At 48.3% G+C, this 14,554-nt stretch overlaps 2 protein-coding genes across 5 annotated transcripts; one reads left to right on the top strand and one right to left on the bottom strand.

The window, feature by feature from the left end:
- Positions 1 to 645: 645 nt before the first annotated feature.
- Positions 646 to 6,228, bottom strand: CDK2 (cyclin dependent kinase 2). Of its 3 annotated transcripts, XM_045464506.1 has the most exons (8): positions 5,873 to 6,228; positions 5,085 to 5,162; positions 4,860 to 4,980; positions 4,026 to 4,196; positions 3,445 to 3,546; positions 2,631 to 2,774; positions 2,124 to 2,327; positions 646 to 1,843 (listed from the first exon to the last, which is right to left on the bottom strand). In XM_045464506.1, exons 1-8 carry the CDS (start codon positions 5,986 to 5,988, stop codon positions 1,739 to 1,741), a joined length of 1,041 nt encoding a protein of 346 aa, XP_045320462.1. In that variant the 5' UTR covers positions 5,989 to 6,228; the 3' UTR covers positions 646 to 1,738. The 3 variants fall into 3 exon arrangements, with proteins under 3 accessions (XP_045320462.1, XP_045320463.1, XP_045320464.1); XM_045464507.1 differs by lacking the exon at positions 2,631 to 2,774; XM_045464508.1 differs by lacking the exons at positions 2,631 to 2,774; positions 3,445 to 3,546.
- A 697-nt stretch (positions 6,229 to 6,925) lies between these two features.
- Positions 6,926 to 14,554, top strand: PMEL (premelanosome protein). Of its 2 annotated transcripts, XM_045464485.1 has the most exons (11): positions 6,926 to 7,052; positions 9,269 to 9,379; positions 9,526 to 9,672; positions 10,387 to 10,521; positions 10,849 to 11,010; positions 11,260 to 11,979; positions 12,729 to 12,845; positions 13,094 to 13,178; positions 13,288 to 13,493; positions 13,596 to 13,683; positions 14,303 to 14,554. In XM_045464485.1, exons 1-11 carry the CDS (start codon positions 6,977 to 6,979, stop codon positions 14,445 to 14,447), a joined length of 1,992 nt encoding a protein of 663 aa, XP_045320441.1. In that variant the 5' UTR covers positions 6,926 to 6,976; the 3' UTR covers positions 14,448 to 14,554. The 2 variants fall into 2 exon arrangements, with proteins under 2 accessions (XP_045320441.1, XP_045320442.1); XM_045464486.1 differs by lacking the exon at positions 13,596 to 13,683 and having other exon boundaries at positions 14,303 to 14,435.

Raw genomic sequence — 14,554 nt, 5'->3', positions numbered from 1 at the left:
CTTTTTGTGGGGCCCCAGAAGACAGGAATTTTGCGGGTGGCTCGCGCCGGCGGTCTGAGATGTTTTTTGGTGGGGTTGAGACAGTGGCAACTCCCAAGAAGTGGTAGCTTGGGGGGACGTTAGCCCCCTTAATGATTTTTCATACAGACAATTTATATACTCTGAACTATATGTAAATGTGATTAAAGTATCTTTAGAAAACTGTGATACGCAACAAAAAGGAAAAACGACGAGCTTCCTGGGAAATGCAGTGTCAAGGCGAATTCCCACGGAGCCCACTTCCAACCACATTGCTGCTCCTAAGTCCCTCCTAAACCTCTGAAATCCGGGAACTGCCGCCCTGTATGTACATGTGTGTGGTAGGGGATGATTCAGGTTCGTGGAGAAAATGAAGTAGGCTTCCATTAACCCGGCCGTAAAATGGGGCAGTAATTCCCATTTTGTCCACCCTCGGCACTATCCCAATTGCATAATAGAAGCTAAACTGGGGTGATGGGGTGAGGTGGATAGCCCTGCACAGAGATTAGGAAGAGGGGAGCTCTGAAACCAACTATCACATATACACATTCATATTCTCTCTCACACATCATTCTTTGTGTAAATAAATACACCTAAGTAAAGGAGGAAAGAGATGAACTATAAAACTAGGAACTTTTGTTTTTAATGAATCACAAACTAAATTACAAATAATGTTAATAGCATGAACACTCGAAGACAAGAGGTGGGAGAAGGGAGACAAACATCAAAGAAAGAAAAAAAAATACTTTTTTTAAAACATTTGCATTACAAAACCCCAAGGTGCACATGGCAACAAATCCACCCATTCCCACTTAAAAAACACTATAACCTGAAATATAAATATAATTGTTCATCCTTCTTTTAAAGAAAAAAGTTTTCCCAATGCCCTCAGTCACAGCCCTAAAAAAGTGTCAGCATTTTCAAAATGATGTCTAAACCCTAACTTCCACTCCTACGGGGGTAGCCTTCAGAGGAAGATGGGACCTGGCATGTGAAGAACCAAGAGTCTTAAAAGGAAGAGAAAAATTCAGACAACTTTTACTTGCCCCATAAGGCCACGGTGAAGTACAATCCCTGTCCTAGAGCCTCCCAGATACCTCTTGCCCATAGTTGGGACAGATAGAGGGACTAGGGGCAATTGTTTCTACTGCAGTCTCATCAAGACTGCAGAGACTGGGAGTCTTGAGTGTCCCAGACTGTTAGGTGAGATGAAACACTAAAATTAGGGTATAAACTGGTTGGATCTATTTTTTAACCTAATTCTTTAAAACAGGCCCCTCCCTCTGTTTTGTTTTGCTTGGTTTTCTAAAGTCCCAACTTAGGTTCTCTGCTATCAGTTGACCTTATAAACGCAGTGGCCGAGGCGAGGCTTGGGGTGTCTGTCATCCGGAACACAGGAAATAATAATTTTCAGGGCTTTCAGAGATTGGGATGGCAAGTCCTATGTGGAGGGCAGTCTTTTCTTTTCTTTTTAAATACCAGCCCTCCTCAGCAATGACTAAGAAGAGGGGGAGAGGGTGGTGGAGGGACTTAAGTGCATCTAATACTGAAGCTTCCTTTCATTTTCACCTATTTCTCTTCTCCACCCCTTATATCCTCAGAGTTGGCTGGCTAAGAGGGGGAGGTGTTAAGGCAGCCAGACAAGATCAGAGGGCAAATAGCCCAGGGCCAAGGCAGATCAGGCCCCCACTGGAGGAGAGGGTGAGACTGGGGTAGGACATCAGAGTCGAAGGTGGGGCACTGGCTTGGTCACATCCTGGAAGAAAGGGTGAGCCAGAGCTGCCTTTGCCGAAATCCGCTTGTTGGGGTCGTAGTGCAGCATTTGCTGGAGGGAAAGATGTATGCTGACTTCAGTGATGTGACATTGGACTAAATGGGCAGCAGGTGTTCCGAGAAATCAGGAAAGCAGAATTCCTTTTACCCAAGCAGGGTTCCCAATTCCCTCCTCCCTACATCTGAATGGGTGTGCCAACAGGGAGAGAGAAGCAGGGACTAAGGAAATGCCAAGACCCAGAGTCCAGGGTCTCATCCTTCCTACATCCTGGAAAAAAACCTGCCCTGGGGGAGTAAATGAGAGGAAATGGGTGCCCACCCCCAACTCTCACCGACAGCAAGCTCCGTCCATCTTCATCCAAGGGAGGAACAACTTTGCTAAAATCTTGCCGGGCCCACTTGGGGAAACTCGGCTTATAATCAGGCATAGAAGTAACTCCTGGCCAAACCACTTCATCTGGGGTCCCCAGAGTCCGGAAGATCCGGAAGAGTTGGTCGATTTCAGAATCTCCAGGAAATAGGGCTCGGCGGGTCACCTGAAAATGGGTAAAGAGAAAAGGCCAAGACCCGCACTGATGTCAGTCAAAGCTGCTCCCTGTGCACCGGAGGTTCCCACAGGCAGTGGAAGGTCAGGAGGGCCCCATGACTCCCTCCCCAGGGCCTTTCATGGGGTCAGTCACACAGAGCCTGAGACAATGAAGTCCCTTCATCTGTCTCCTCGCCCCCTCCTTCCTTCCCCCAACCATGCCTTTGCAGATCCCCAAGGCTGGGTGGGGCTGGGAGGGGGTGAATGTCTGGGGTGCCACTGACATGTAGCAAAGGGATCCCAAGCCACTCACGGGGTGTGGGGTAGACACTGCGGTCATCCCCCCTCCTTGTGATGCAGCCACTTCTAGATAGGAGCACAGCGGGCAGAGACTGTGTCTTCCATTTCTTCTGTGTTCCCCACAGCACCTAGCATGGTGCTGGGTACACACTAGGTGCTTAACAAATATTTTTTGATGAATTGAGAGAGGAATATGGGCAATTGTAAGGTAATGTACTGGGGGATAAATGCACATTTTATATATAGGTTAATGGTCTCCAAGCTCCCAGTTACAACCCAGATAAAGGACCATAAAACAAATTGCTGATTTGATTTGAAAACTCAGCCCACTCCACTGTTGTATTAAAGAAAATGAGAGCTCCCAGAAAAGTCTGGGCCTCAGGGATCTTTCAAACTGAAAAGCCAGAGGTTGGGGAGGACATGATTTAAGCCTGCAGTTTAAATAAAAGTATGAATAAGGTGAACATAGTTGACTTCACCATAATCCTGGAACCCTACAAGAAGGTCTACAGGCCAAATGAAGGAGGCACTAAATTGGTACTCATTCTCCCAAGTATATGTAGGCTAAAAACAGCTGCAGAAATAATTTCGCTCAATTCGGGTATAAGAGATGTGTATTGGATGCTAAGGCTGTTTGAGGATATACTAACATTGTGGTTGACATCAGGGACAACAGTTCTATCCTTTCCCCCTACCCACCTTGGCGCTACCCTAGAGAAGGAACCCTGTGATAATATAGAATGGCCATGAGTCTAGGCCAAGAAACAGTTCTGTTGTTCTTGAATGTGGGGGAGTGAGCTGGGTGGAACTCGGGCTTGCCTCCGTACCATCTCAGCAAAGATGCAGCCCAGGCTCCAGATATCTACAGCTGTGGAGTAGTACTTGCAGCCCAGAAGGATTTCAGGTGCTCGGTACCACAGGGTCACCACCTGGGGACAAGAGCAGGAAGGGGAAGGGCGGTGCGTGGGGCATGGTGATTCCCATATCTCAGCTCTTCAGTGTTACTCTGCTAACTCTCAGCCTGTTAACAAGCAGCCTCTCTCCCTCCATCTTTCCCATCTTTCTGACTTCCCCTAAGTATAGATGACTACATACAACTTCTTAGACCAGAGTTAGTCTCTGGGGACCATATTTTCTGAACCCAGAATTTACAACCTTCCTGGAAAACTTGAGAAAAGTGCTCATAATTTTAATAGTGTGCCATCCAGCTCTCCTGGCTTGGCATCTATCAAAGCCCAGTTAGCCCCACAACTGGAACTTGGTGCATACTCTAAAACCTCTTGGAGTGCCAGAGATACTTTCCGTGTAGTGAGAGAGAAACTGCTGGCCAGAGATGTTTAAAATTTTGTGAATGTTCTTGTTAACACCTCCCAGGAAGTTCAGAGAAGAAATGCAGAGAGGGTCTCACCTCATGGGTGTAAGTACGAACGGGTACTCCAAAGGCTCTGGCTAGTCCAAAGTCTGCTAGCTTGATGGCCCCCTCTGCGTTGATAAGCAGATTCTGAGGTTTGAGGTCTCGGTGCAGAACCCGATGAGAATGGCAGAAGGCTAGGCCCTGGAGCAGCTGGAACAGATAGCTCTGACAAAGGAGAGAGAGAAAACTTTCTCTACCACAGTGAGCTACTAGATCTGCTCTGTGCCTGCAAAGCTCTACCAAAGCCTTTTACTATATTAGATTATAATTACATGTTTATAAACTGTATCTGCCATTGGACTATCAGTCTAGTGAAGACAAGGACCAGGTCTTCTTCTTCAGTTTTGCATCTCTTTTCCATATCCTGTACCTAATACATTGAAGGTGTTCAATAAATGTGCATTGAATAAACGTTTGTTGAGAGATTGAAAATAACTTGGGGAGTAAAGAACCCAGCCCTAAAACACACAACAGAAACTCACTGGCTATTTCTCCTACCAAACAGGTGGAAGGGCTTCTTGGAGGAACCTACCAAGTGCCCTCAAGTCCCATTTATCTGAGTTTCATCTGACCTTCCACCTGAGCTATGAAGTTGACTCACTAGAGTTTCAACTTCTTTGATTCTCCTACCCAGCCCTAGGGTTAATAAACATAATGAGCAGTGGGAGAGCCACAAAAGAAAGGGGTGTGTGTGTTGTGTCTGTGTGTGCAGGGGGATGAGGGCTGGGAAGGAAGCCAAGATCACAGATCATCACTCAGTCTGCACAGCCTGCCTTCAGTCCCCCCAAAACATGCCCATGCTGGGGAGGAGTTAATGAGAAGGATTACCTTGATGAGGGGAAGAGGAATGCCAGTCAAAGCAGAGGCATCCATGAATTTCTTCAGATCCTGGTGCAGAAACTCAAAAACTAGGTAGAGTTTGTTTTCTGTGTGGATGACATCCAGCAGCCTAGGGAAGGGAGGTCCAGGGATGGAGGTGAGCAAGAATAATACCCAGGCTACACAGACAAGAACACCTCCTTTACTGTCAGAACACCTCCCAGATATACTTACTTGACAATGTTAGGGTGGTTAAGCTCCTTAAGCAGAGAAATCTCTCGTATAGCAGTACTGGGTACACCCTCTGTCTCACTTGGAGAGGTGGAGAAAGCAGAGATAGGAATGTGGTTACAAACACTCCTTTTCCCCCAGCTCAGTCATTCTTTTCTTCCCAATGAGACACCACCCCAGCGTCCCCTAGGGAAGTGAGAGAAGAGAAAGGGTGCTGTAGGAGTTAATTCGCCTCTGGACAGGGGATATATTAAGGTCATTATTCTTCTTTTCCCAGCGGTAGGTAAGTAAAGCCTCCTGGTGGAGGTAAAGAAGAGAGAAGGAAACAGGGAAAAAAATAGGAGTAGCAGCACCCAGCCTCCCTAGAAGGGCCAGTGAGGTTCAACTGCCATTCTTTTGAAAGAGGTAGAGAATTCTAAGATGAGGGTGGGGTTGGGGCAGTCAGGAGGACTCTTCATTCAGAAAGGTGCTCTTCACTGGTTCCCACAAAACCCAACTCCACGGGGAGTCCTGGACCCCATCTCAGAGGCCTCCTTCCTCTTTCTGAGTCTTTCTGATTGCACATTTGGGGGCATCCCTCGACTTTGGGGAGGAAGTTTCCCATATATTCTAAGTGCCCTACACTCTCCACCGGGAAACCCATCGCTGTCCTCCAACCCACCTCTCCACTTAAAAAGAAGTCCCTCCCTGCCACCTTCCGGTCCTTGGACTGCTACCCGCCTGTTGGGGTGGGGGCAGGGGGCACTCAAGGAGCTCCCGAGTTAGGAGTCCCGGGTACAGAGGCCACTCACGTGTCCAGGCGGATTTTTTTAAGCGCCACCACTTCTCCCGTCACCTTGTTTTTGGCTTTGTACACAACTCCGTACGTGCCCTCTCCGATCTTTTCCACTTTTTGGAAGTTCTCCATGAAGCGCTAGCGAGTCGGGTCAGCCCGGCCCTGGAGCGGGGGCCTGGGAAACCTGCAAATGGCGGGCCCCGACTCTCGGGGGGTGGAGGAGGGGAAAACTGGGCCCAGCTCCGCGGCCCCAGGTCGGGATGGAACGCAGTGTATTTCTCGCTCTTGTCAATTTGTCCAACTTGAAACAATGTTGCCGCCTCCCCTCCAGTTCCCTACCGCCACCAGAGGCCCCGCCCCTCCTTCCCGCGTTTCCCTAGCTCCGCCCCCGGCCCTTCCTATTGGTTAACGTCAGAGCGGCGGGGGGCGAGCCTAGCGCGCCTAGCTGCAGCAAATGACCCCACCTCACGCAAGTTTATTAACGAGGATACTTAAGTTTCTGCCTCTGTGGGGAAGCAAAATGTCTTTTTCCAAGTTGGACTCGCGTTTCCTACCTGTGTCCTGAATCTGTAGGGATTTCCTGATCTCTAATTCGCCGTTTCACCACCTGTAGGGAAAATGTGTCTCTCCCTAAGATTAAATTCCACCTGGCCCAGGGAGCCTCCTTTGAAAAGCAGGAAATTGGGAATCTCATTGTACGGGTTTTCTGGGCCCCGGAGATGCAGTTGCCTCCGCCCTCTGTCTATTCTATACTCTCTCTTTTGGGATGCAGGGTCTTTGTTTTTTTGAAAGATTTCCTGATTTGATTAAAAAAACAAAAACAGATTGATTCACTCTCCTATGGTGAATCGTATGTGTTAGGTACATGTTATGCACCTGCCCTTCAGTCAATTCTTTCCCAGTCAAGAAGAGAGCGACCCAGTGAAACTAGAAACTGGTTGAGTAGCGGGATGTTCAGGGACCAGGATCCCTTGTCAGTTCTGCCTTTCTCCATCCTCCTGCCCCTCCCAAGACTCCTCTGGATGGAGAGGAGGAAGGGCTATGCAAATGAGCACCCCTCTCCTATATAGGGGCTTGCCCCAGCCCCCCAGCGCCTTTGGTTGCTGGAAGAAAGAACAGGATGCATCTGGTGCTGAGAAAATGCCTTCTCCATGTGGTTATGATGAGTGCTCTTCTAGCTGTGGGGGTTACAGAAGGTGAGTGTGGGGAGTATTGCCATGAACAAGTGTGAATTTGGGGTTGCACACCTGCTCTGGTTTTTCCCCTCTTTATGGGAGATACCAGCAATATCTCAGGCTTCTCCCACCCATTTGAGTTAGTGAGGACATGGGCATCTGAGCTCCCTCCCTATGTGGAGATCTGGGACTGAGCCTGAGAATAATGCCATCTGCTTGTAAGGGCACAAGGATAGTGGGTCTTTGTAGCCCTAATCCTGAGGCCCCTAGGGCAGTGAGTCCAAGTAGGGGCTTCAAAAGCGAAATGAGTGGGAGACTCTTTTAGGCAATGACTTAGGTACCTGGGATAGGGTATTTGAAGTGAGAAGTGAGAGAATGTGGTATTGGATTGAAAAAGTAAGAAGGTACCACCTCCCCTCTTTGAGATGGGGATGGGTGAACATAGCTCAGGCTTTTGTTCTGGGGCTGGAAGAGACAGGCAGAGGGGTCTCAGCTGAGCATCACATGAAAGGGCTCTGGGGGATTGAGGCCTCGTGACAGGAGCAAGGGGTGGGGGTGTGGGTGGTGAGAGGGTCTGGAATGTCCCGTGCTGCTCTGAGGAGGGAGGGTTGGGAATGAAGAAAGAATGGGGCATCTTATGATTCTCTTGCTCTAGTGGTAGGATGCTCTATGAAATGATTCCAGATCTCCCCTCCCCAAGCAGACTCAGCTAGGTATCCAGTACACATTAGAAATGGAGCAAAGATAGTTTCTCCTGTGCTAAAATATAGATATCATGTCCCAGTCTCCCCTTTCTTTCTCTAGATCCCTGGTCTCACAGACTTCTAGGAGCTTCTCCTTCATCTGACTTCCCTCATTTGTGCTGTAGTTTCAAGTCTTTTTCTTTTACTATGCTCCTAACTGTATTTTGGAAACATTCTGTTCATACTTGTCCACCTGACCCTCTTAAAAAGATTGTGCTTACTTTTTAGATATTGAGTTTTTTAAATCATAAGACATGTTAGATATTCATGAAATTTTATATGAATTGGGTTTGATAATTGTGTCCAGTGTGAAATGACATTGTGCTGATTCAAGAAAATGTTCATATTTTTTACAGATATATACTGAAATTGTAGGGTTAAAATAACAAGATGTCTGGGATTTACTTCTAAATACTTTAGCCAACAAATAAATAAACAACAATAACAAAGGATAGAAAAAGGATAGTTTTTGTATCTGGGTGAGGTATATGTAGATCCCTCATACCCCTTTTTCTCAGACCTTTCTCTTGGTCAGTTATAATAATTTTGTCTGCTTGGTCCTCACTCCCAACCTCTGCCTGCCTCTGATCCATCCTCTACATTGCTTGCTATAATGATCCTTCTAAAATACAGATCTGATCATATTAAAAAAGCTTCTGAAGGGTGAATTTTTTGGCATGGGAATTATATGTCAATGACACAAAATCTTCTGCCATGGCCTTGTCTACAGAATAAAAGCCAAACTCCTTTGCTTGGCATTCAGGGCCTCCACTTGTTTTCTTGGCCTCATCTCTTACAGTGTTCATCAACCACACTGGTAGTCCCTGTCATGCCTCATGCTAACATGCCTCCATGCATCTGCTCATGCTGGTCCTTCTGCCCAGAGTGTTCTATCCCACAGGCCAACTCATCAAGCCGATGGTCTTTCCCAATTCACCAGAGTGGAACTAATCTTTTTCATCTGTCATTTTGTTGTACTTTGTGAATGTCTACAGTGACTCATATTGAACAGTGCCTTCAATTATTATCATTTATGGATGTATCTATTTCCAATACTTTACCTTGAATCCCTTCAGGGTCATGTCTTGTTTGTTTTTGGTTTTGTTCTTGCTTTTTAATGTTTATTTGTTTTTGAGAGAGTGAGAGATAGAACATGTGCAGGGGAGGGGCAGAGAGAGAGGGAGACAGAATCTGAAGCAGGCTCCAGGCTCTGAACTGTCAGCACAGATCCCCACACAGGGCTTGAACTCACAAACCGTGAGATCATGATCCAAGCCAAAGTCGGATGCTTAACCGACTGAGCCACCCAGGTGCCCGTGTCTTATTCGTTCCTTAAGTCCTTTGTACCTATTACAGTGCCTGGTACATTGTGGGTGTTCAGTAAATTAAGATGCACTTTGAATGTGAGAGTGAGTAGGGTGACATGGGACAGTGCTATTCCCTGACACGGGACTGAGGCGTGATCCTAGGACCTTCACTGTACCTTCTTTTTAGGACCCAGAGACCAGGACTGGCTGGGTGTCTCAAGGCCGCTCACAACAAAACCCTGGAACAGGCAGCTGTATCCAGAGTGGACAGAAATCCAGGGGCCTGATTGCTGGAGAGGTGGGAACTTAGCAATTTCCAGGGAGGGCAGGGTGTGGGTAGAGGAGCAAGAACTGGGTTGAATGGAGCTTGGGAAGATAGGAAGAGGAAAGGTATAAGGGGAGAAAAAAACAAGGAGTCTCAGCTAATGCAGCTGTCCTTCCCAGGTGGCCAGGTGTCCTTGAAGGTCAGTAATGATGGCCCTACACTGGTCGGGGCAAATGCCTCCTTCTCTATCGCCCTGCACTTCCCTGAAAGCCAAAAGGTGCTGCCAGATGGGCAGGTCATCTGGGCCAACAACACCATCATCAATGGTGAGTACCTCTCTGCTCTAGGACCTTACTCTAAGGGCTCAGATTCCCTGGTGTCCCCAGTGAGCTCAAAAAGTATTCCCTTCCTTTCTACTTTTCTTAAAAAAATAAATTATATACATATTCTATAATATTCGTTGTAGAAAAAAATTTTAAACACAGATAAAGAAAAAAGAAAAAAAATACATAGCATGCAAAATTGCGGGCAGAAGACCTAGGGGACCTAGAATTTAGACAGACATGGATTTAAATTTGTAAATAATATGTGACCCTGGGCAAGTTACTTAATTGTTTTGTACTTCCGTTCCCTTATCTGTAGAATGGGGATGATACCTACTTGAACAGTTGTTGTAAGGATTAAAATGTGATTGTATATAAAGAATTTAGCATAATGCCTGCCCTAGGCTAAGGCAAGGTTCAAAAAATGTTAGCTGGTGGCTCTTATTTTTGTTTTTATCCTACTAGCTAGAGCAAACCACTCTAAATATTTTGATATATGGCCTTCTAATTTCTTTCCTATGTCTGTCGTTAAGTACATATGAATCTTTAATTCCAGTTTCCATCCTTCCCGCTGCCACCCAAAAGGGTTATACCAAGGGGAATGTACTTTGTAGCTAAGGAGTATTCCCACAGCCCCTCTCTGGGAGCCATGTGAGGAGTTTTGGTGTACAGAAGGGAATGCCAGGGTTTGAGGGTGACTCTGTATTGATCTTTCAGGGAGCCAGGTGTGGGGAGGAGAGCCAGTGTATCCCCAGGTACCTGATGATACCTGCATCTTCCCTGATGGGAGGGCCTGCCCATCTGGCCCTGGGTCTCAGACACGAAGCTTTGTTTATGTCTGGAAGACCTGGGGTGAGTCATCCACACTTCGATTCACCTATTCTTACCTGATCCCCTTTTTGTTTTGCTGTGAATTTCCCTAACCTTTATTGCGCCCATGGTTCTTTCCTCTTCCGTAGCACATAGCCTGCTCCAACTCTCTCTACTATATTGTTTCTGGGGTCCCTTCCCGAATTGTTGTGCCATCCCATGGAACCCCTCATTAGGACTCCTTTCCTGACCCCTACTCAATACATCTCTCTCGACCTTCCTTCTGTACTGCCCTGTCTCTAATCCTTCCCCTCAGTTCCCTTGGATCAGTACCTCCCTGACCCTTGCTTTTCTTTTCAAAAACCTCAGGCCAGTACTGGCAAGTTCTGGGGGGCCCAGTGTCGGGACTGAGCATTGTGACAGGCAAGGCAATGCTGGGCACACATACCATGGAAGTGACTGTCTACCACCGCCGGGAGTCCCAGAGCTACGTGCCCCTTGCTCACTCCTGCTCAGCCTTCACCATTACTGGTAAGGATTTAGGAATGGGCAAAGGAATAAGTCACAGAACAGTAAAAGATGGGGAGGGTTGGCCTGACCAGTAAGGGGAGAGGGGAAAGAGGAAATGGTATGTAACCTTAAAGGGGCAGAGCCAGGAAGACCTGGACAGAAGAAGGCGGGGCTTAGAGTCAGTGAAGGGCCAGTCAGCTTGAGTTTAGTTGGTGTGTAATGTTCCCTCGGCCCAGGTCTGGTTCTCACCTTTTCTGGCTCCTGTCTCAGACCAGGTACCCTTCTCTGTGAGCGTGTCCCAGCTGCAGGCCTTGGATGGAGGGAACAAGCACTTCCTGAGAAATCATCCTCTGACCTTTGCCCTCCGGCTGCATGACCCCAGTGGCTATTTGTCTGGGGCCGACCTCTCCTACACCTGGGACTTCGGAGATGATACTGGGACCCTGATCTCTCGGGCACTTGTGGTCACTCACACTTACTTAGAGTCTGGCCCAGTCACTGCCCAAGTGGTGTTACAGGCTGCGATTCCTCTCACTTCCTGTGGCTCCTCCCCAGTTCCAGTCACCACAGATGGGCATGGGCCAACAGCAGAGGCCCTTGGCACCACAGCTGGGCAAGTGCCTACTGCAGAAGTCATAGGTACTACATCTGGTCAGGTGCCAACTGCAGAACCTTCTGGAACCACAGCTGTGAAGATGCCAACCACGGAGGTCACAGGCACTACACCTGTACAGGTGCCAACCACAGAGGACATAGGTACTACAACTGAGCAGGTGCCGACCTCGGAGGTCATAGATACCACACCCGTAGAGATGCCAACTGCAGAGGCCATACGTACAACACCTGAAGTGGCAATCGCAGAGCCCTCTGGAACCACAGTTGTACAGGTAACAACTAGAGAGCTGGTGGAGCCCACAGCTGGAGAGGTACCCACCCGTGAGCCTGAGGGTCCAGATGCCCGCCCATTCGTGCCTACAGAAGGTATTACAGGTAAGAGGGTCAGTGTGAACGAGGTTCATTGAGGTGGGTTATTTGTCACTACTCTAAAGAGCTACTCTACTTACCCAGGCCCCAGATGTTACCCAATCCTTTGCTTAGCAATGGAGTTTCATCAGAGCTCTCACTGTTATTAAGCCCTCAAGTCCCTCTTAAGAACATGGAATCCATCTGGAGTTAAGAAAACCAGGGTCTGCCCCTCGGCCACTGGGAGAGAGCTTGTTGCTTCTCTGTGTCTCAGGAGAGCTGTTCCCTGAGGCTTCTGCCAGGGAACAGACTGTGGTCATTTACATAGTAATTTGTATCTCTTTCTGTGCAAGTATAAATGCATAGGATTCCGTCTTAGATTCTGGCACCACTTACCACCCCTGGATTCCTTTCCCAAAGCAGGTCAACCTGAAATTGTGGTAGGAACACTGAAAAGGTAGGAATGACCTGGTGGCACGTGGAAGAGTTAACTTTTGTCGAGTGTCTAGATCAGGACCCAGCACAGTATGGAGTATGATAAGCATTTGGGGTTTCTTAAAACTCCAGTGCTACTCCTAATTGTGTGGCTCTGGGGTGCTTGTTCCTCCTCTGGGGCTTCAGTTTCCTTATCTGTAAAATGAGATTTTCCAGGCCTTGCCTGATGCCTAGCCTGGGTGCAATAGCTCTGGCTGTACCTGGAAAAACGCTTGCGTGGCCTCTACTTCCAGGTGAGTCATTTGTCTCTTGACTTTGCCTCTTCAATCCTCTCCTGCCAGGCTCCCAGAGCCCCCTGCCAGATGGTGCAGCTACCTTAATCCTGGTGAAGCGACAAACCCCCCTGGATTGTGTGCTGTATCGATATGGCTCCTTTTCTCTCACCCTGGACATTGTCCGTGAGTCTTGACTACTTTGGGGGCTGGTGGAGGGAGGTGTGTACCGCCTAAGACTGACCAGTGGAAGCATACCTTGGAAGGAGTTACTCACCTGGACAAGAATATCCAGATCCCAGGGTTTTTATTTTGAAGGCATGAGGATGGGATTGGGGAAGTAGCCCTAGGGCTTTCCTGTCTGTGGGCCTTTGGGGAGGCCTGGTAGAGGAATCCCACATTGTACCCAGACTTAAAATCTCGCAACTTTGCAGAGGGTATTGAGAGTGCTGAGATCCTGCAGGCTGTGCCATCCAGCGAAGGAGATGCATTTGAGCTGACCGTGTCTTGCCAAGGCGGGTGAGTGTCCCACTGGTTATCCTGAAAACTCTTGGGTTGACTGTTGCCCGCTCTCTGGTGTCTAATGTTCCCTCCCAGTTGCCCTGACCTAAGCTGACACCTTTCGCAGGCTGCCCAAGGAAGCCTGTATGGACATCTCATCTCCAGGGTGCCAGCCCCCTGCCCAGCGGCTATGTCAGCCTGTGCCACCCAGCCCAGCCTGCCAGCTAGTTTTGCACCAAGCACTGAAGGGTGGCTCAGGGACCTACTGCCTCAATGTGTCTTTGGCTGATGCTAACAGCCTGGCGATGGTCAGCACCCAGCTTGTAATGCCCGGTATGTACTTGGACAAGAAGTAGGGAGAAGGGGGGAACAGGAAGAGGCTATCTGGTAGGGAGCAGACACTGACGGAAACTGTGCCTGGGATTCTGTTCATAGGTCGAGAAGCAGGCCTTGGACAGGCTCCCCTGTTCGTGGGCATCTTGCTGGTGTTGATGGCTATGGTGCTTGTATCTCTGATATATAGGTGAGGGCCCCACCATCTAGCTCACACCTCCTTATCCCTTATTACCACCACTCATTCTTCCTCAAGAGGAGAGGGAACCACCACTTTTTTTGAAGAAGCCTGGTATCCAGGGAAGAGCCCAGACTTGGAAGTTAAACAGACCCAGGCTGCAGTCTTGCTGGTGGGACCTTGGGAAAGTAGCTTAATGTCTCTGAGCCTCTGAAAAATAGGAAAACTAATACCTGCCCTATGGGGCTGTTGTCAGGATTAGAGACAATGGTGGTAAAGCACCCAGTTCTGAAGCGAGAGTGCAATAAATGATGATACTGATGACAGTTGTTATTAGTAATATCAAGAGTGGAGGAAACTGGGTGAACTGAGTCCTCTACCTGTGAGAAGGGCAGATCCCCAGGCCTGGAGTGCCAAGGTCCTCAAAGCACTGAAGCTTGTAGTGTGAGAGAGGAATGGACAGAGGTTACCATAAAAACAAGATAGGATGAACCCTGTTGGTGAGAAGGGGAGGGGCCTTGGGTCAAGGCCCAGTAAACTTGGGATATGGGTGTGTCCTCTTTTTTGAAGAAGCACAGGTAGGTTTCCCTTGTCCATTGCTAATCAGTTTCTTCTTTTTCTCCCAAATCAGGCGAAGACTTCTGAAGCAGGGCTCAGCCCTCCCCCTTCCCCAGCTGCCACGTGGTAGCACCCACTGGCTGCGGCTGCCCAGGGTCTTCCGCTCTTGCCCCATTGGTGAGAACAGGCCCCTCCTCAGTGGGCAGCAGCAGGTCTGAGTACTCTTATGTGATGCTGTGATTTGCCGAGGGTGGACAGCAATGCCTATCTTTTCTCAGTCCTCCCTTGGAAACTACCATTAACTGAAATAAATACTCAGAACCTG

The sequence above is a fragment of the Leopardus geoffroyi genome, chromosome B4, assembly GCF_018350155.1.
Source record: "Leopardus geoffroyi isolate Oge1 chromosome B4, O.geoffroyi_Oge1_pat1.0, whole genome shotgun sequence".
In the NCBI taxonomy this organism is placed as follows: domain Eukaryota; kingdom Metazoa; phylum Chordata; class Mammalia; order Carnivora; family Felidae; genus Leopardus; species Leopardus geoffroyi.
Note: the sequence above shows the minus strand (reverse complement) of the source record. Positions and strands in the feature narration are given on the sequence as shown.